General features: G+C 41.2%; 1 protein-coding gene across 1 annotated transcript in view; it reads right to left on the bottom strand.

The window, feature by feature from the left end:
* Positions 1-22,284, bottom strand: part of NSF (N-ethylmaleimide sensitive factor, vesicle fusing ATPase) — a 70,977-nt gene extending 48,693 nt beyond the window's left edge. The window contains exons 1-8 of the mRNA XM_026864758.1: positions 22,190-22,284; positions 20,362-20,447; positions 14,414-14,513; positions 11,690-11,729; positions 7,738-7,904; positions 6,461-6,568; positions 5,741-5,826; positions 523-668 (exon numbers count right to left, since the gene is read on the bottom strand). Of these exons, the coding sequence (XP_026720559.1) occupies positions 523-668; positions 5,741-5,826; positions 6,461-6,568; positions 7,738-7,904; positions 11,690-11,729; positions 14,414-14,513; positions 20,362-20,447; positions 22,190-22,252 (796 nt within the window). The 5' untranslated portion in view covers positions 22,253-22,284. The remainder of the gene's footprint in view (positions 1-522; positions 669-5,740; positions 5,827-6,460; positions 6,569-7,737; positions 7,905-11,689; positions 11,730-14,413; positions 14,514-20,361; positions 20,448-22,189) is intronic.
* Between the last annotated feature and the right edge of the window lie 263 nt (positions 22,285-22,547).

The raw sequence follows: 22,547 nt of genomic DNA, 5'->3' as shown, positions 1-22,547 counted from the left end.
CATCTCAAATCTGACCAAGCACAGATCACACAAGATACTGTATTTATTGCACTAACGCTGTGAGAAGGATATAGGTTTATAGCACAACCACCAGCACAACAGGTATTTAATATTTAAGGCAAGATCAACAAGACAGAACTTCCTTCGACCTCTACAGACAGCCCATTGCCAGTAAGTTAGGAAAGGAGCAGTCTCACTGCTATGAATAAATGAAGCATTCAAAACAACAGGGACCATCTCGGTTCCAACAGAAAAGTGTTCAGATAAACCATGTAACTCATTTGTACAGACATTTCACGTACAATGAGAAGTATTTGCATAGTTTCTTTGTCCCCCTCCTCTAGCAAAGTAACGAGAGTATGAAATACATTCAGGACCCACAGGGGAAGAAAAGGCTTTGTTAATCTATTAGATCCCTAAGCAACTGCCATGCTCCAGGGTGTTAGTTGATAGCCAGTCTTTACAAACCAGAAACAGGCTTGCATCTGGTACCCCAGCCATACGTCTCTGGATTATACTCACCCATTTGCTCCACAATTTCAGGTGGAAAAACTCGAGAAGCAAAAGCTCGCCGGAAAATATCTGAGAATTCTTTGTCCAGGCCCCCAATGCCCATTTTCTCAAAATTCCAGTCTGGGTTGATGATGGACTGGCGGTTCTCCTTGGTCAAAAAAAAAAAAAAAAAAAAAAAAAAAAAGATATTATTTCAAACATGTAGCACAGCAGAATTATAGCAAATAAGTACAAACACCGGAGCAGTTCTACCAGGTTAGACCCATGTCCAGCTAACTGGGTTTGGTTTCATCACACTTAGGCAGGAGGATGCACTATGACAGGGCAGTACACCAGAGATTCAGCTTCCTTAGAAAACTATTTTCCCAGCCTTCCAGCCATCCTGTTCAGGGATTTCTCAAGTCAGGTGTTGCTCCTATGTATTTAAGAACCCACAGTAGATTTCTGTGACCCAAGTTTACCAAAGTCCCTCTGGACCCATGTAAACTTCGTACCCAGAGTCCCTTACAGCTTCGAGCTCACCACGCCTGCTACTGCTTGCACAACCAAACACCTCCTTTTGCATGTCTGAGCCAGCTCCTACCAGCTACATTTCATGTCCCCCAAGTCTTAATCTGAAGAGACAGTAAATACTATCAGTATTCACTCTTTCAGGCTACCTGGGATGATAATAGGTTTGTCCTGTATCTCAGTCGTGCCCTTTCCAGACAGTCCTCACCACTTCTTCCTTCCTTACACAGCAGCTGCTCCACACCTGAGCACCCTTGTTCTCCTCTGTCTTCTCTATTTCTACTACATCCTTTGACAGACAGGCAGGCTAGAACTACATGCACTGTGGTTTATCTGTATCTTTAATACAGGTACAAAATTATGCTTCACTTCATTAATATTCTTTTATTAATAATGTGCAGTAATTCTTAGTAACCACACTTAATAGTCCTTAACAACAGAGCTCAGGCTGCTACTGAGCATGGGTCCAGCATTTCCTTGTAACTATAATACCTGGGATCTTGGCCCAAAACAGCAATCATTTTTGACCAAAGTTAGGAGTATTCTTCCTCCCATGCATCACTTCACACTTATTTGTATTGAATTTCCTCTGCCATTGTATTTCTTAGTCACTGAGCTCCGTAAGAGCAAGCTTTGTCACCTCATTACTCAGCCTTTTTTCCAGCTTATTCAATAATTATAATGAAAAGCAAAGGCCCCAGCAGAGATTCATGCTGAACTCCACTGCCACTGACTGTTTCCTTCTACCCTTTCATCACTCAATACCCATGCAAGGTCCTTCTCTCTTACTGATCTCTGTTTATCTTCTTTTTAAAGAAACTTTGATAAAGAACTTTGCTGAAAGAGCTTTGAAAAAGAAGCAGACTATGTGAGCCCTTATAACCGTGCTTTTTGATTCCTGCCGTGAACTCTGGTGGGACCATGAGGTAGGACTGCCCTAACAGAAGACAGGCTGACCCTTCCGAGTGCAACATCTTTATAGAAATATCCACTCATTTAATTCTTTATTACAATTTTTATTCTTTTTTTTTTCTGTACAGATTTCAGGTTCAAAGATCTGCAGCCCTCCAGACCTCCTCTGGAATCCTTTTAAAAACAGACAGCACATTCATCATCTTCCAGTCCTCAGGTACAAGAGCATCTTAAGGTTATACAAAATGATTACGAGGTCAGCTAGTTCCTTTACAACTCAGAATAATAAAAGCTGGTCTTGGACAAATACCACTGTTCATTTCACCTGTTTGTTCCATAACCTCTTCTAGAGCTACTTCAAGTTGAGCCAGATCCCCTAAGCAAAGGTTTCACAGTCTCCATGCAAGAGTGGAACAGCCCCCCACCCCTTCCTGCTGAAAAATCACACAGGTTGTCTTACAGACCTCCTTATTCCCTTTTCAGAGAAGCTTTAAAGTAATCAGGACATTGAGGAGGTAGACAATAAGCACAAATGCTACTTTAAAGAATATTGCTGAGATGCTAACAGTCAATCCATGTAGTCTCACCTGATGTTTATTTGAGGACATTTATCAAGAAGCACTGACATTGTTATCAGTCAGATCAATGCTGGCAAACGGCTGTCAGCAACACCTTTGCTTAGTTAAGAAACCACCAGTAATATAAAAATCCAGAGAGAAAGCGAAGACCTGAATATTATCTTTAACTCAGGCAGAAATTGGATGTCCTGTATTTTCTTGGATTTACACAGTGCTTTACAGGACTCACCTTGGGGATCGTTATCTTCCCTAAATAGCCAGTCATGGGCAACTACCACTGTGCATTTTGTTGATTTGTTCCATAACCTCTTCTAGAGACACTTCAAGTTGAGTCAGATAATGAGCTAGCATCTAGAAGTCCAGTAAACAGACTAAATAAAAGTTCTGTGTTAGCTGAAGTAGACTGTTATTAATCTTGGACTAAAGAGACCTGGAATCAATACTTCAATTCCTAGTGCAGCAAAATAAACAAACAAGAAAATACCTCTAACACATACCTTAGGGACAACATGATAGAACGTACAACATATAGTACTAATGCACAGTGCCACGCAGGGCAGCCGTGAGCACTGATTCACTGATCACTGTGTATTTATCTCATCACTCCACTACACTTTTTAGATCAGACCACTCAGCCAAGGATGTTTCTCTTCCTGTAGAGCTTAGCCTACACCTCCCTCTTCTGGCTGCATCTGATCACAATAAAATTCTTGCAGATCGAATTCAAACATCATCCATTGGTTTTATAACACATAATTTTATGCTAAGTAGAAGAAATAGAATTGGCTTTATTTTTTTAATGATCACAATTCTTTTCTATTAAAAAAATAAAGGTCCTTTTTTGAAGGAAGCACTCAGTCACTTTTATCTCCTCTCTCAGAATTTAATTATTCACAACTTTACAATTCTCCAGAGACTAACAAAGCGCATCAAGTAGCTCTGCCTCAAATCAATGAGGAGATTAAGTAAAGTACAAATCTGACAGAAGTAAATTGAGGCATAAGCAACTCTTCTGCCTTGTCTGCAGACAATGAAATTGAATCACAGTGAAGGATTTCCATTTCCAATCAATCAGCTCTCCCACAGGGCCTCTTCACACCTGTACATGCTAGGAGGAAGATCACAGGTCACTATGTGGTTTTGACTATTAACCAAGTAAGCTATCACTGCTTGCTCTGATGCAATAAATTGGATTATATTAATACCACAAGCTGTTCTATCAAAACACAATAAAAACTAAATGGGCTGTAACCATGTAATCACAGGTATGAACTAATTGCCCATGCAAGTTTCATTCAGTGCTCTTAAAACCTGTATCCCTGTTAATGTGCTTAATTACAGTCACCTACAATTCAGCCTACAGACCTCTGGTGGGGTTTTTTTTAGCACAGATGACTGGCTGTGCTTTCAGATAAAAATGTCCATGTAAAATGCAAGGTATGTGGTTACACAACAGCCTCAGGTCTCCCTATTTTTTGGAGCATCTGTAGCACATGAAGCAGACAACTACAAAACATGAGGTCACAGCCTCGTATTTGAGGCAAGATGGCACTTCAGGGCAGCATCAAAACTCAGCCTCTGCCACAAACTCCTGCAACGCTGAATGAGTTGAATTCTACTTTCTTAAGTGGCTACTACCCCCATATGTTTTATTTCTGTAACAAATACTGAACGTACTGAGCATTCCCAGTCAAGATAAGCTGTGCTTTGAAGCCTACTGCAAAAATAGTAAGTATTAAAACTCAACTGAGTGGTCATCTGAGCTGGTCAGGTTCACCAAACCCCCAACTCACAGCAGCCTTCACCTGCCACTTCTTATCTGTGGAAAAGCAGAGCAAAAGGAGACGTTTTCTTAGCTCACAGACTCCAGGAAGAGGGAAAAAACAGGAAAGGAAAATGAAATAAAAGTGTCTGTTTAGGTACAGGACTTGAATCACACCCAGAAAAGAATGCCTAGCTCCATATTACCAGCAGGGGAGGCATTTCTTACTGTAGGGTTGCCAAGTACCATCCACTTTGTAACACTGATAAGAAAAGGAGCAGCCAGAGTAACAGAGTGTTTCTGTTCTGCAGGACGGCCACCGTGGTCCCACGGCACACAACAAAGCCAACTGCAGGGAAGTGGCCCTCACTGCCCACTTTGTGGTGCAGGCCCCCATCATTCAAGCTGATGGCTCTACAGGAACACACCAGATTCCCCTCTGGCCCTACACCAGTTTCTTTCTAAATGAATGTGTGGAGGACACACCAATTATTACCTGGTTTCTTTGCTAGTGAGCTCTGAAACTGTACATAAAGATTTGTTTTGTTGAGGTTTTAGAAACTGTCTCTTTAAAAAAAGTTCATAGTTTTGTTAATAATCTTGCTGTGTGAAAAGCTAACACACACAATGAACCCACTGTGCTGTTTCACAGCTGTCATCAGTTTCTGAAGGGGACTTTAAGAAGTAAAGAAAACTGAAGTACTCTTCAGAAGCTGTCCTCTCTCCTTGAAGAGGAGATCTCAGAGACAGGATTTTCAAAAGTTTTACACTCACTTTGAAATTCTGGCTACACATTCAAGAAAGTTCTCAATTTTCTATTTCCCTGCTGTTTCAATTAAATTCAATTATAAAGGTGTTGGCTTGTTAGTATCTCTGATCTATCATTCTCTGATGTTTAAAGAGTTAGAACACTTCAACTAGCTGCTGTCTTTTGCTGGATCTACTGGACCATTGTGCCTTTCTAATATAGGCCTCGGAGTGCAAGTTAACTTCTCAACTAACTTGATTTGCTGTTGTCAGAACCTCTCAGTCACACTCACCTTTCCTCCTCCTAGCTGTGTCTGCATTATTTTGGATACACCATGGTGATAAAATGGTATAGAGATCCACAGAACTGCTCTAGATTGTTGGTCAGTTGTGGAGCTTCATACCGGGAGGACAGTGAATTTTATAGAGCCCCCATTCAGAAGCAGAAAGATCAGCTGGAGGGATGATGTCTTCTCAGTGCAGTGGCTTTCAAGAGAATCCTGAATGTCCCCAAACTGTTTCCTAAAGGGTGTGACAGGTTCCTAAGGGATCAAATCCACTCATCTGGTAGTTTAAACAGACAACCTGGGAGACACTTTGAGACGCAGTTTTCAGTGGATCAAGTCAACTGATGTAACCAGAAAACCAAACTTTGAAGCATACAAGTCTCAGAGGCCTCAAAAGCAGCCTCAAGCATTATTTATCTCCTTGGATACAGTGGCACTTACCGATCAAATTGAGAGAGGAGTTCTCAGCCTTTTCAAAAGCAACTTGGCTGTTTCCAAGAACCAAACCAACCTCAATCTGCAAGAGGGAGGGAAACAAATAATTACATTGAGCCATCAGACTCAACTTCAGACTGGTCCTTAAGCATCTCCAAGCACATCTTGGCAAGAAACAGCAGCAAGAAACAGAAATAGTACAAAAGTCAGTGGGAAGAACGTGAAATACCAACACCTCCTCTAAAACTAACATCATTGAATGCAGAAGCTCATCAGGTACAATAAACTGGTGTTTTTAAAGTCATTTGTTTCGTTCAAAACACAGTATTTTACTTCAGCAAGATCTAGCAAGTAAAGAAGGAAATAAAATCATGTCCTTTCTCCAGAAGGAAAAATAAAAACTGGACATATCTGGAAGACAAAAAGGCTCAAGAGAGGATGTTTCCATGAATTAGTACATAAAGACCAGAAGATATTTCCTGTATCTTCCCCAGCCCCAGCAGGTGCAACTCTAAGCTCCCAAGTACACAAGCACAGGAGACTGCATTAAACTACCATGTTTCTTATCTTCTCTCAGGCAAAAGATGCAGCCAGGTGAAACAAATATGCAACTTCTCTAAATGCAAGTAACCTAAATTCATCCCTGTAGCAAGATGTGATCAGTACTTGAATCTCTGCAGTTCCTAGGGAACAAACATGAATTCCTGTGAGCCTACCTTCTGCTTTTTGCTTGCTCCAGACTCTCCTTTGAGAATGCTTGGGTCCATAGCTTCCATGTCCTTTACCAACAGGCCAAAAAGTTTGTCATTAAAGCTGAACACAAGCTGTGAAAAGAAAAAACAGAAAGGGACTTTAACTCATTAAAAAAAGCTAAAAAGGATTTTGAGAAGACTACTAAGACTTGAAGAGAGTGTCTTAGTCTGAAGACTAAGCTTACCACAAAACAAATTCAAACACAGTTTTTACTCTGTAAAGGTCTGGTGTACTGAACATGTCCCTTTCAAGTCCCACACTTAAGGGTAACAGATCAGAAGTGGCAGAACATGAAGTCAATTGGAAAAACTCGAAGAAAAATTCTCCTTCCAAGAAAAACCTCTCTTTCCTCCCTTCTCCTCTCCAGCTCAATGTTCTATATCATCTCTTGACATTTTCCTCACACTTTAAATATTGGTGTTAGGCAAGGAGAACAATTTAGCTCAAACCTTTTTTGGTCTTTCACATTTCAGTTTGACAAGGATACTTCAAAAATAGTGCTAATGAGAGACAGAATGAATATTGCGAGAAGCAGGGGCCATCCCACAGAAAAGCAGGTCGTCACTGCTCAACTCCTTTTCTCCAAGACTACATTTGCAACCTGCAAGTTGTAAGCTACTATGAGATAGACCTCGACCTGTCCTGAGAATATGGCAAACCAGAGGTTATTGCAGATGTTTGCAGGGGCAGAAGCCCAACTGCTGCAGAGCTGAGAAGGCTCAATTATAGGGACATCAGCATTCAGAAATCCCTAAGTCAAATGCTTCACACCTATTCTATTACTGGAGTCCACAGAATAGCAATAAATGTTACAATAATACACTGCACTTGAAAGGTGCTTAAGAGAATTGATTAAAACTCGTATTCATTTTGATCTTATGTAGAAGGTAGACAAAAGTTACTTCTCAAAAGATTCCAGGACCTGCCATGCTTATATCCAACCAGGCACAACGGAGAGAGAACCCAGCTCTCTCAAGCCTTGGGATTTTCCTCACAAAACCAGATTTCTTTACGTAAGGAAAAGAAAGACCTTAAGCCACTCTGCTCATGCTCTTTGTGAAAGTTATGATGGTTCAACTTTTCATAGAGAAACCATTCACACAATAAACAATTTCTGCCTATAAGCTGTCCTTTGCAGGACAGTCAGTACCTAGGCATTCTTAAGTATTTTACACCACTCTAGTATAAGCATGCACCTGTTACTTATGAATTCTCGCCCTAAAAAACAAAAAACCCACACCTGCTGGCCTACTGAGAAGGCTTGGCTGTTGAACTGCTGGATGAATTCTGCAGCCATCTTGTCTGTGTCGTAGGGGTTGGAGTCAATGCTCTTCTTCTGCAGAAAATCTATCTCAATTGTCATTGTGCCAATACACTGCTTAGCCTTGTCAAAAGTGTATGGGGAAACTGTTAAAAAAAAAAATAGAAGCAGTACATTTCAGAACAGCAAGGTCCCCCCACAACATATTAAACATACTGCAAGTTTGGCAATACATGTTTTTCCATTCATAATGAGTACTTAATAAAATTGAATATATTACTTCTGATAGAGACCAGTATTTCTCTTACACCCATGTTCTATTACAAAATAAAAAATACAGCAAATGTATCTCCACTGCATTTCTTTAAAAACTCTGATAGTCTTCTTTAGAAGAGTTCAAACACCACACTGGTTTTGGGGGATGAAGACAATGAAAGCAAATTAATACAAGCTGTAGTACCACGATAGCTATATCTACATCTAAGGGACTGGAGGACACGTCTTCAGAAAGCCCAAAGGGAAGAATTAAGAGTAGTCTTGCCAAAAAAAAGCAATGACAAGAGGTCATAACAGGTTTTCTGTAGCAACAGATTGACAAGTTCTTCTCCGTATTCAGTAGCAGAAAGTTCGATTACCTACAAATTCAAGTGCAGTAATATGATCTATCAGCAATATGATCTATCAGGCTTCTACAGCCCAAAATGAAACATCAAATACTCTTCACCTCTGACACAGAAGAAATGGCCCCTACCCCAAAGGTGCACTTGGGCCTATCCCAGCCTGCCCCAGGTTACCTTCAGTAATGCAGAATCAACTGAACAGCCCTTGAACAGGGGCAGAAAGCAAAGTGGCATGGAAGGTACCTCACAGTCATTGCCAACTGCACCTAATCCACACAGGTCTCCAATTACATCATGGCAAGAACAAGAGGCCACTTAGGGCTCTGCTGCTGGAGGAAAGAGGATAGAGAGGAAAGAGGATAGAAAGAGAAGAGCATGGTCCACAACTTCAGGGATACTGCCTCAGCATAACTGATCAGAAGGACAGGATCTCACAAAAGAGACAGTCCTAGTAATTCACAGACCAGCACGCAGCAAAGGACAGAAGCAGATGTTTCTCCAGAAGACTAAGGAATATTATAGGTTTGCTTTGAATCTAGAGAAGAAAGTCTCATCTGATACAAAAGTCACAGCTAAGGATAAAGCAGTAGGAGGTGAATAAGAGAACTGTACTTCACCCATAAACTACTATTTCCTATCAAGCCTCTTGGCAGTAGAATGGTTCCAGAAAAAAATCTGCGGACTCTTGGGAAGATGTGACATCAAAACAAGCATCCAGCATGCTATGATACATGACTGTTCAAGTTAAAAGAATAAAGAGAGCCTGTCTCTTGCTTGTTACCAGAAGACACATGGGACATCACAGCATGCACATTTAACGTCGTTCCTGGTATAATAGGCCACCTAGAAATGAGCTGTCAAAGATCTTCCAGGAAATGGGGATAAAGATGAAACACTAAACCGCTTCCTGAGTTGAGGTGTATCTACTATGTCGACTAATTCTTTCAAAAAGGGATATGGCAGCAGGGTTTCACATCAGCCCTAGCTAAGGAAGGAGGGACTGCAAGGGCACAACAGTTCTTCTTACCTTGCACATCACTTCAGGGCAGTTACTTCTTTTTACTTGCCTAATCTCAGGGCTTTATCAAACAAAAGCTTCCAGAAAGAACACCAGTCCCTAGATCTGCTCACATCACAGAACTGAGGTGTCACCTGACTAGAAGCAGCCCTTACATCAAGGACTGAATGCTGGGGATGTCTGGCACCAAGGAAAACCCTAACACAGCACTGGAGATGCAGTCCAGTGAGCAACATACAGCACCAGCTCGAGCCTGTAACACCCTGGAAAGGGAGAGGCAGAATGAGACAGCAGCAGTGACCTCCTGGAGCTGCGGCTGCCAGCCCCCGGCTCCAGGTGAGCAGCTCCTCCTGTAATACGGAGGCTGAGGAAGCTGAACTGTGCTGAAGGGGAGACAACAGCGTCCACTCGAGGCACTCGACCCTTTCACAAAGGCAAACACAAGATTCACTCATCTGGAAAACTTTCACAATATCATTAAGGGCTCAACGGGACTCAGCTTCACTGCACCACTAAGCACTGGACTGCATTTAAAACTGACATTTAAAACATAGTTTTCATATTATTAGGGGAACAAGACAAAAAGAGAGCTATGGTAAATCACTAGTTTTATGAATACTTCTCCCTACCTGTAGAATAGCATTACAAATCCTTTATGCTCAGCAGGGAGTCATATGGCATTTAGTCACTCTGCATAAAATTACCACATTATTTTTCTCAATACATGTTCCCACGTAGTTGGTAAGTTTATAGCAAGGTCTAGGACAAGTACAATCACAAATCTGCTCTAGCAGCTAATCATGCCGAATATTAGTGTTTCTTTCCCCAAATAACTTCAGTTCTAAAAAGCATTTATCTGTAAGCCAGCTGGCACATGTACTATTAGCAAGCAAACAAGGGGGAGAAACATTAATTTATGGGTCTCCCCCCTCATTATAGGTTATTCTTCAGTTTAACAAAACAAAACACAATCAGCTAGCAGAAAGAACTGAATTCCAAGCAAGTTCTGGGAGGCATCTAGTTGTGTAGAGAGGCAAACAGACCCACTCTAATTTGTCACAACAAGAGATGCACAAAGCCATCAGACTTGACACTCAAGAACTGATCCATGCCCATGGACTTGCTGAGACCAAAGGAGCTGGGAAAACAAGCAGCCGAGGAGCCAGCTTCCCCAGCAGTACCTCACAGCCACAGCTGTACTGCTTCTCAGACCAGGCCCTCCTCACTTTTTGACCCAGGATGCAGCCATCAGCTCTGCCCACTATCCTCAACTGAGAGGAGGAGAACTCCCTGAAATCACTGTCAACACCTCGAATGGCAAAACAGCGGTCTAACGGTCATGAGGTGGAGCAAACCGTCTGTGAGCCAACCAGCCATTAGAGCAGGCTTCATCACAGCAAAGAAGTGGTTGAGATGGCTCCCCCCAGGAGCACACAGGTAACTGCTGACGGTCGAAAGAACAGACACGATCCATTGCCTTGATCTGCTGTTGCAAAGGACATGGAGCCCCTCCCGCAGCAAGCTGCTGCCAGGAGTTTGGTCACTACTCCTGAAGCTACAGACAGATTAAACAGCAGCACCTATAACTGACAGTCATGCCAATCATCCATAAACCAGATGTAACAGTGACAGACAGCACAAATAAATAAAAGATACAGCATGCAAGCTGAGACACAAATTAGTCTCCTCTTTGAACATTGGCAAAGGCTTGTCAGGCTGAATTAAGACATGACATTGGAATACAGATCTTCAATTTGCACAAACTCGAGATGGCATCCATTTCCCCTTCATCATTCTGCAGAATATTCTAGTTAGTTATTAGTGACAACATCTGCGCTACTCTCAAAGCTCCGGCTATCCAGAGCACACTGCTGGCTTTTGGCAACTCTTAGCACTAAAACTTCCTCACTCTCAGTACTCAAATTCAGATGCCAAGAATATCCTCAACAACAGCAGCTGTTTTCTGTTAGCTGGTAAGTGCTCTCCAAAGCCACAAGAACCGACTATGCAGGACATGTTAAATGTTCACATTTGCATGTGGACACTGATGTCCCACACAGAGCTATTCTGGTACCTTCAGATGTCTGCTAGTATAACAGTCAAAGTAGTCCCCCAGGTTCTGAAAATGTTGAGAGACAAAAAGCCTGCAGATACAAGAGCAACTTCCTTTCACTAATGAGGGTGTCCCATTTTTGAGGATCTGAGATTTTCCAATTCAGTTTCACTTCAGTATGGAAACACAGAATTCAGCTTTTATAAACACAGGTCATGATCATGCTGCTGACTGACTTACCATCTATCTCTTGTCCAATGGAAAGTCCAGCCCATTTTCTCTGTAAAAAACAAGACAAAAACTTCAGAAAGCCTGTCCTTCAGTAATACAAATGCTCACTCAAAGTCAGCATCCTCACTCGGAAACACAGGCTCCCCCATGAGAACCTTAAGCAGCAAAAAAGGGCAGAATGGGATTTTACAAAGGTCAAACCAGAGTAATAGGAAACAAGTCAAAAAACATGGAATCACTTCTATTAATAGTTCTATCTTCTGACCTCAGGAGGCTGTTCTGTCAGACCTCCTTCATGTTATTGCTCACCCCACCATCTCGGAGGCACAAGTTACTGTACTGGGCTTTTTGTCATTCTTTTCACTTCCTACCAAAGCTCAGGTGCTGATCCCACAACAGGTAGTGCAAGAGGCAAGAAAGGCTGTTACACACCCCACAATCATTTTAAAAGCTTACATGTTTACACTAGTTGCAGAAAATTATTGTAATGTGCTTTAAGGTATAATACCACCTAAAATAAAACTTGTTCAGACAACTAGTAAGAATGAACCTGTTCAAATCCTTTAGGTCCCTTCAAATTCCTTTAAAAAGATTTGTGCAGCACAGAACTGCATAAGAAGTGGGAAATGGTTCAATAATTATGTGACACAAGAAATCTGTGACCTTTACTGTGTCAAAAGCTCAATTTTCCCAATGGCTCTTGTGTTACAGATTGGCTAGTGAGTGCTTACAGACCACATCTCAGGCTATGCAGTATTCACAGTCTCTCAAATATATCTAAACCTTAGAGAGGCATAAATCACAAAAATATGTAAGTATCATTACACAAGGCTCTAATAAGATCACATTTGAAATATTTTACTTCGTGGTCATTTATGTTTGACTTTTTATCTGGAAGGAACAAGTCTGGGAGAAGGAATACAATGACCTTTCTTAAAAAAATGAAAATTTCCCCCTGAACACTCCCTCTCCAATATGTTCATGGTTCAACCTTAAGGAAAGAATTCCCTCAGCTTAACAGAGATCAACCTGTTAGAAATCAAAGTCCAGAGCAGGAAGTCTTACATGTACTTACTGGTATTCCCAAGAAGGTGAAAACAAATTATGTTTCCATATTTAAACTCATGCTTCACAACTCCCACTGTTTACCTCCAAGACCAAGAAGAATTCTCCCCCTCCCCTTGACACTCCAATTCTTCAGTAAAGGATATCCTAAACTCATCTTCATCTGACAACCAGACACTGGCGACCACAAGTGCAGGCACACCGGTACTCCTGCAAACACTGGGCTTTGCTTAAACCCTCCAGGTTAAGCCTATGAAGCCTATCACCAAATTTAAGGACAGCAAGAAAGCTGTCCAAGTCCTGCTAGAAAGATTAGTTAGGATCTTTTCTGTGGCAAGAGATACAGCTCAATTCCTGTGTTCATTTGGGTGTTTTCTGCTAAGAAGTTTGTCATCACTGCACTGATCTTCATCTTCTGGACACTGCAGTATACAAATTTTTTCATGCCTTTTGGTCTTTAAACCTAAGGATTAAGATTATTACAGTGTAAAGGTGGTCAAGAACTTTATGTGCATAATGAAAGCACAACAAACACATGTTCCTGGAGGTTTTAAAGTCTGCATCCACTACCTGACTGTCTGCAAACACGTAAGGTAAACACACGTTTTGTGTAACACTGGTTGCAATTATCCAAAGCTTTGGGAAGTACTGGAAATTAAAACTCAGCATCAGGAATACTCAAATAAAAGTTTCATCTCTGAGCAGCTGTATCTAACACAGTCACTTCTTAGAAGTAAGCAACCTACCTTATTCCTTAGAAGGAGAGCTCTCCCAGTTCTACAACAACTAGAATCTACAAAAATCAACCCCAAACCTACTACTTTAACCCTACGACAGAAATGTCTTCTACTGGTAACTACTTTTCAGTTTGGACATCACCTATTCACCCACTCATCCAGACAACCTGAATTTGCTCAACATGCCAAAACACAAGAGGACACTTTGGGGCCTATGTGAAGACATCTGTTGAGGGAAAAAAAAAAAGTATTGTGCCTGCAGCAGAGACTCAGCTTCTAGACCAGCTACTAGGAGGAAAACATGAAAGAATTAAATCAGTAACTGTGGTTGTTGCAGTTTTACATTATGTGACTAACTGCATAAGCCTGTTAAAGGCTGCAAGATCCATTTTTCTGTTTAGAAGTTAATTGTATTAATTATTTATTCTAACCATCATTTAACATGTGATAACTTGACTTAAAGAGGAGACAAGTTAAATCTATTTTATACATTTCATTTCACTTTTCATCTAAGTACACAATGACTGAATACAGTCAAAACTTCTGGCAGGTCCTTAAAAGAACAGCACAGCAAAGAAAACTCTTTAAAGTCAAGGAAAACCAGGGAACAATAAAATTCACAAGGAACAGCAGACATTGCTTAAGATTTTATTTTTAAAATAGTTTGTTTCTGGTTGCTTTTTAAAAGGTTAAATTTTAAAACCTCTCCTAGTATCTTTATCCCACCATGAGCTAAAAATAGATCAAAGTAATATAAGCAAGTTTGCTTCAGTTATCATAAAAGTCTCCTTGAACTCTTGCTGTCAGAAATTAAATTTGCAGCCTACACTTACACAGATATCTCCCTTTAATTATAAGTTATCTTCAATCCTGATCTCCAAAGAGATTTTGCTTATTCTATAGCAAAACAGTAAGTCAAACCATACAGTACCTGGGGCAAGCTGAATGCGATGCTGCCAGGAACAACTGAGGAATGGGTTCTCAGAGTGAAAATGAACTTGTGGTTGGGAGAAGTCTTCACAACAACATGACTAGAAGAGAAAATAGTATTTTACTTTGATTTATACCCAGGAGGATTTTGTGTTGCTCCCAGTGCTGTGAGAATTCAAAAGATACAATCCAGTTTATATCTGGTCCTATAAAGGAAAAAACCAAAAGCTTTAGATGCACACCATGACACAGGCACACACAGTCCTTCACAGGAGTCCACCACCTCCAGCGAAAAAACATGATCTCAAAGCCCAACTGAAAGACATTGTACTAATAATTACCATTTACATTCCCCTACCAGTAGCCCTTTACTTCAGGAATTGCACTATACAAATGTGAGAACACCAAATTGTAACCAAAGGCCAAGGCTGCTATATCTAACAATCAACACTGGTTTCACATTTCAAGCACCTAACCCCAAAGCATCAATACTTTACCCCAGTACAAGCTGTGCTTTCAACAAGAAACAGATACAAAGCCTATACAGGGATCTTAGTATATTGTTTAAAAGTTTGATGGCAGAAAAAAAAAATGGAAGGAATTTCTGTACAAGAAGTAAAATCACATAGGCACTAAGGCTATTCCTCCTGTTTGCTAGTGACTGAACTCAGACAGCATTTGAAGACCAGAAACACCGTTTATAAAAACAGAACCATATAGTCAGAAGCAGACACAACAGCAGCAGTTGCATGTGCCTGTCTGTCACTCTTAGAAGCTAAGCTGTCAGGAACAAAGATACTCAAAAGCTGCTTATAGTTATCCTCAGACTATGCCTGATAGCTCTTATCACGTGACAGGCAGACTTCTTTTTGGCATAAAAAAGCAAAACAAAAGGAAGATGGGATTTGTGTGCACTGGTGGCAGGGGTGATGGTGGAATCATGTTTCACCTCATCACCTTCTCCACAGCTGCCTGTACTTCAACTACCCACAGGGTACCTGAGGCCACCAGCTCAGGCAGTGGTCCCCTCTCACCAACCCTTATCCATGGTCAGAAACCAAGGGCAAGATGAACTATGCTAAGAGCCAAGGCCCACGCTCCTGGCCACCCTCCCTCCCTGGCACAGAATGTATTACATGCACATATGCTCCGTATATCTTCATTTGCATATGCACAGAAAATGCAGCACCATCCAAAAGCAGATCTGCTGTACACATATACATTGGCTACATCGTGTATGTATAACAGCTTCAGCCACATGGTACGAAAGAACATATGGCCCTTTGAGACTAGAGGAAATGTGTGGCCTGCATAGCCAAAAACACTAGACATCGCTAGCTTTAGCCCAAACAGACAGGGATGCTGGCAAAACCTTTTCAGGAACTGCTAGCACTTGATGGCATAGCAGGGTAAGAAAGCATTAGAAACATATCACACAGGGATACATCCCTCCCGTCAGATGGACCACTGATTGACTCTTCACTGGCTCTGGCCCTAAATCACCCATTATCTGCCTAAAATCCCAGCTGTAGGGACACGCACCCTTCCTTTTCCATCACCTCCTGCCCCAAGTGTAAATCCAGAAATCTGTTACAGGTGGTACAATTCCCTATAAATCTTACAGAGGGAGAAAAAGACTGGTGGTTCATGGTGATCAGGGAAGGTTTCTGAGGACTGGGAGAAAGCAGATGTCACCGCTACCTTCAAGAGGGAGGATCCAAGGAACTACAGGCTGGTCAGGCTCACCTTAGTCCCTAGGAAAGGGATGGAGCAACTAATCCTGGAAGTCAAGCTTACTGAAGGACAAGAAAGTGACTGAGAGTAGTCAGCATGGATTTACAAAGGAAAATCAGGCCTGACCAATACAATAGCTTTCTACAAATAGCTCTAAAGATGAAGGGAGAGCTGTGGATATTTTTAATCTCAACATCAGATATGCTTCCTACACTGCCTCGCACAACAATCCTTACAGACACACTGATGAAATACAGACTAGGTAAGTGGCCAGTGCAGTGGATTGGAAACTGTCTGAACTGCTGGGCTCAGAGGGTTGTGATCAGCAGCATGAAGCCCAGCCTCAGGAACTTTAGTGCTGTACCTACTCCAGGCATCCATCTGGGGCCAAAACTACTTAAACTCTTCACTCATGACATGGATGACAGGACAGAGTTGCAGCCTTGGACAGTCTGCAGATGATCGTGCTGCCATTCAGAGGGACTTTGACAGGGTGGAGATATGGGCTGACACCAATCCCATCAAGTTCACTAAAGGGAAACGAAAAGTCCTCCACCTGGAGAGGAATAATCCCATACACCAGTACAGGTTGGGGGTCAAGTGCCTGGAAAGTGGCTTTGCAGAAAAAGACCTGGGATCCTGGCAGATCACAAGTCGAACATGAGGCAGCAGCTTTCTCTTGCAGCAAAGCTGGGCAGCAGCATCTCCAGCTGCATTAGGAACAGTGTCGCCAGGAGATCAGGGGAGATGAACCTTCCCAGACTGAATGCTGCTCCAAGGACTGCTTCATTTTAAACTGAGTAGTAGATAAAATAGAGAAGCTGTTCAGGAAGCCAGGACTGAAATCAGGTTTCCAGCACAGAGTGCATCAGCCTGAATAATTCAAATTAATATCAATGCACAACCAACTGGAAAGCAAGGTATTATGTTGCAGAGCATTAGACAAACATGCTTGTAGGCAAAATACAAGTTCCAGCTATACTACTGGAATACGTCACCAAGAAATACACTTGATGCAAATAACAGTCTACTAGAAGCAGCTTATCAGACAGTAAAAGACCCAAAATTAAAACTTCTTAAGTCTGAGATGAATCCTGAGCAGTGAAGTAAGTTTGCCTCAAAACACAAGTGACTTTAATGTGTATAGATTCAGCATCTCTGCAGGAAGAAACAAACTTCATCACTATTGGGTTTCACTTCAAAAAAGCAAAATGCAAGAAAATGGTAATACCTGGTAAAAATACTGCAGGGTAAGGGGTGGAGGTTATCCACAAAGATTTGATACAAATTAAAATTACTATATTGAAGCATACCATTCACCAAAAACATTTCCAGCAAACCAGAAAGACAGCAGAGCCTAACAGCAGGAAAACAAATGCCAGGAAGAAAAAAAAATGAAATAAATAATAGAAAAAAAAAATAAAAGCTTTATGAAAGAAATCTCTAGCCAAGTGAGAAGATTAGGAAAGGTCAAATCCTGACAGGTTCTTTGAGAAAAATCTGCAAAAGGGACAGGAACAACCATGTTTCTTCTCAAAGAAGCGCACAGTTTCCAGTGGGCTGTAAGAATGTTCAAAATAAGGCAATAGCAGGAAAAATTAAATGTATTTTCCTACATTTATGCTCACCAGGAAGGAGCTTGGAGAGCTCATGGAGACACATGGGGGAAATCTCAGTCTCATTAACAGCTTCTGCTTACAAATGAACAAAAGAACAATGAGTCACCGGGGCAAGATATCTCCCAAGAGCTGTAAGAGATGAAACTGCTGCTCTAATTCATCTGTAAAGCCTTGCCTGAAAGGATCAGAACCAAAACATGGCTGCGATGCCAGTTCTTAAGGAGGACTGGGCCCAGGAACCTCTCTTGGTAAGTCTGCCGGCCAGGCTGAGCAAGCCAAGAGAAACTATAATAGATAATATTAACCTGTGAGTCCATTAGTTTTATGTTAGTGAAGAAAGAGCATAGTGTTTGTAAGGGAGAGGATACCAAGGTCCCAGTAAGCATTTGAACAATATGGGCAGATATTCCTCTGGTGCATGTTTGGAAACCCACATAAATCATTCAGCAAAGCTTCTCAAGGGCTCTTCAGATAATAAACCGGCATGACACAAGAGGGATGGTCTTCCCATGAGACAGCAGCAATAAAGTAAGAATAATTAGTCAGTTCTCAACATTAAAAAAAGCTGCCACTGAGATAACCTGCCCTGGCTTCCTCCCCTTCATTGCCTGGGTGTTTTCAGCCCTTGTTTCTCTCTCCAGAATACACTGGGAGTCCTCAAGGTAGAAGTACGTCACAGGAACTGAAGACAGTGCAACTTAGCAAACCAACATGGTACTATAATAATGCACCGCATCCCATGAACTCATGCATCACAAAATGGTGACTCATACTTGTCCAACTTACAGGATGCGGAAGATGAAGCATGAAAAGATCTACAGTAGCATCCTGGGGATAAACCACCTCAGTGGTCCAAGGTCAAACTCCCAGCTCTACACTGTGACCACCAAATGGAAGTGTTAAAGCAAAGCCCTTGTGTAATTTATCAAAAAATATTCTGTGCAGCCAGTCGTGGTTAGGATGATACAGACCAAATCTGCTGACTGCCTGCAACTTACTGCAGCAGATCATAAGGATGGTCTTGCTCAGTATATCTGCAATGCAGCAGAATGACTACATCCTTCAGTAGTAGCTGAATATTGTGATGTTTCTCTGTACTCGAGTCTTACACTTTTCAAAGCGATTTATAGCATCTGCTCACAACGAAACATATGCTGCTTTCTTTAGGAGCCCCGATTTATAGAAATAAGCTGCTCTCTCAGGGAGAATCAGTACTGCCAGAATCATGGCCAGCCTGCTTACCAGGCAAGTCTCAGGATACTGGATCCTGCACACTTCCATAAATGTGATGAAGGAGGGTTCTCAGAGTGAAAGGAAAGCAGGTGGCTGCTGCAGGTCTGGAAGCTGGGTCCCTCCAGGACATTCATATTTGAGGAAATGAACATTTTCATAATGCATGAGGTACAATGCTCAGTTCAGGTATTTTGTAAGTCAATTACTTTAATAAAAAAAAAAGTCTACCTGAGGAAATTCGGAGACTCAGACACTACCCTGTCCAAGCAGAAACTTTTGCCTGCTTCTAACTCTAAAAGTTGGGCTGGTTTGGGCTTTTTTTGTATTGGCATTTTATACTAAAGTTGGGCTTGTGAAATCACAGTTCAGTTAATCACTAAAGGGCCAGGACAGCTCTCCAGGGTAGCAGCACAGCAGACTGACAGCACAAAGAAAGGCAAGTCTTAAAACAGATCACTCCCTTGTTCCCCACAGTTCCCCATCCTTAACAGAATTTATCAAGGCAAGGTATTTTATGCTAAGGCCCTAAGTGTACCATTCAGTATCCTTTTTAACATTTTTTCCCATCTTTTCAAATCCAAGATCTTCTGCTTTCTGCTGCATGTGATACTATCTCTTTCTGCTGATATTATTTACTTCTGTCTGCAATCTACGTATTGAAATCTTTAAGACAGACGCCATACAGCTGCAGCAAAGCAAGGAAACAAATAGTTTGAATTGGCTTCTTTTGATATACAGCCTTTCTGTGTGGGCTGTGCTGAAAAAGTAATGTGTTTTCTACCTTTCTCACAAAAGTATAACCCACAGTCAGCTTCTACTAGTCACCCCCAAAGGGTAATTAAAGAATACAAATTGTTGTGCCCACACTCTGGTTGCCTTCCCCTTTTGTGCTTGTGCATGAAAAGCCCTGGAACAAGAGGGAGTTCCTACTGACTCTGCTCAGCACTCCAATATGACTTGAAAGTGAGAAGACAGTAACACAATTAAATGACAAAAATCTACTTGAGATAGCTTAAATATTCTAACAACATAACAGGAACAATAACTAAAACAAAACAACAAAAAAGGTCAAAAAAGGTCAAAAAAGGCCTTAAGTCCTTCATTAAAATAGTGATTACAATTAGTTAAGCAGATCCCACTCCCAAGGAAGAAATGCTTAAGAGAAAAATTTACCCTTTTTTTAGTAACTCCAGTTCTGTGGATCCAACACTTTTAAAGTTTTAGTGTCTAAAGACACAGAAGTTTTGTTAATTAACCTACTGTATTCACCTTCCCAAATCTGAAATTTCATTCCACCTCCATCCAAAATTTGAAAACAATTTGGTTTTGGTTAAAAGTTGAAAGAGCAACAGTGCACACTTACTGTCCAGACTGGAAGTCCTTCTCATTCACCACAGCACAGTTGGTTAATGACAGTTCATCGGTGGGACATCTTGCTGCTTGCATAGACTGTGAGAAAGAGACAGAGGAAAAAACTGTCAAATAAAATTCTATTTTTCCTTTACTAAGCCAAGCCTCAAAACTTCTGTAAGTTCATAAAACACAAAGCAGGTCTCATAAGTACCGACATACTCTGAGAGCACAGTCCACTGGCACTGACAAGCTCCTCCTCCTCTTCAAGGTTTCTCCAAACACTTCTATGGGTCACAGATAATTTGTGCTCAAAAGCTCTGCATTTTGTTAGCATACCTTATATTTTTCTACCACACCTGCAAAAACCACTTTAAAATTACCTAGGAAAAAGCCTGCAAGGCAAATGCTGTTAATTTGCTAGGGAACCCTAGTGTTCATGTAACTTCCCTGAACCTGCCACAAGCCAGCAGGTGGTAAAGCACTGACTGAAGGCATTTCTTGCCAGGTAACAAGACACTGGGATATTCAGTAAACTGGTCAGGCAAAGCAGCCCAGATACAGAGCAGTTCATCTACAGCCCCGGCTAACCCTATCTCATCATTCTGTGCTGGGTTAGAGAGACTATGTGGGGAAAATGGGGTGAAATAAAGATATTACCTTTCCTCTTCCCTGACATTACTCAGAAAACCGAAATATGAGCACATCACTCTGGATATACATACTTCAAACAAAACAATATAAGGGCAGCACTGAAAGTCAGCAGGAAGATTTAATTCTCAGCCAGCTGCTATCCAACTCCACAGAATCTCTCTATAAAACTTCTCAAAAGAAATATCATGATGCAAATAATATTTCCTACTCTATATGGAACACCACAGATCAGTAACAAACAGAAGAAAATTAAGTTAAATAATCAGTTCCAGCCTACCACTATTAAAAAAGTTACTGCAACGAATTTTGTGGAGGTATCCTCCCCTGTCCTTTTTTTTTCCCCCTAAAGTGAAAGGAGTAATCTTATTTCCAGAATATCTGTTCAATTTTTTCCCCTCCACTATTACTCAAGAATCACCAGCTAAAATGACTAAATAACACCAACTCTTGGCCCAGGCTGCCCCATCCCACTACAAGGCAGCACATACATCTGGGGGAGTGCAGCAGAGGAGTACCAAAGAGAAACCTCAGCCCCTTTCCTACATCCCTAACACCATTTACTTCTGCAGAAGTATTCCACAAAACAATGGTTGAAAGATGAAAATAGGGTTCAGAATGCCTCTAGAAGTGGAGAAAAGGATGGAAAAGGCAAGATGTCTCTATCATTAGCTACAGTCTGAAAAAATTTCATTTGGACAAAAGCTAAACTTGGCCCCCCAGGATGTTATTTTTAGAATCAAAGCACAACTGTTTTCTTTTTCAGAAACAAATTTGCAGCCAGCACAATAGAAACTATTTGTCAGTGTCAACCTACTGCTAAAAGCAATTCAGAATGGATTTTCTCTTAAGACACTCTTAAACCCCAGCAACAAGACAAGGAAGCACACTGATCCTAACGCACACATCTAGATAATTTCCCAAGAGTTAACATCCTGCTCAACCTTTCTTCCCCCATCCCTCTGGGCCATTTGAGAAAAGAATCAGAGAAAATTCATCTCCGTGTGGACAGAAGCAAGCCTGCCCTATAGCTCAAATCAATTTTTTATGTCGTAATGTAATTCTTCTAGAGTACTTGCTATTTAGAAAAGGACTAATTCATTATTTTTACTGAATAATGCTCAATTGCCCTTGACATATGTAACAACAGAAAAGAATTCTATTTTCAGCATTGAAACAGATTTATCTACCTGAATCTGAAGTGTAATAAGAGTCTCAGTTAAATATTCTTGTAATAAAAAATATATGACCATCACTGAACTTCTGAAATACACCACCTGCCTGTTAATGCCCACCATCTTTAAGCACTCCATACAAAAAAGCATTCACCATTTTATCATTTCTCCTTCCATTTGCGATGGGACTATTTTGTGAAGGGCATGCCCTGATAAAACCCATTAGGTAGGATATTTCTGGAGAAAATTGAACACAGAGCTCCTGGATTAAACCTTTTTACAGCACTAGTTCTCAACTGCATTTTTAATCCTTACTGACAAACCGCTTCCTACATGTTAACAGTGAGCGCCTGGCAAAACTGCCATTCTTCTG

This window comes from Athene cunicularia, assembly GCF_003259725.1.
Source record: "Athene cunicularia isolate RWA chromosome 27 unlocalized genomic scaffold, athCun1 chr27_part1, whole genome shotgun sequence".
NCBI lineage: Eukaryota > Metazoa > Chordata > Aves > Strigiformes > Strigidae > Athene > Athene cunicularia.
The sequence above is the reverse complement of the archived record's forward strand: the minus strand, read 5'-3'. Positions and strand labels throughout refer to the sequence as shown.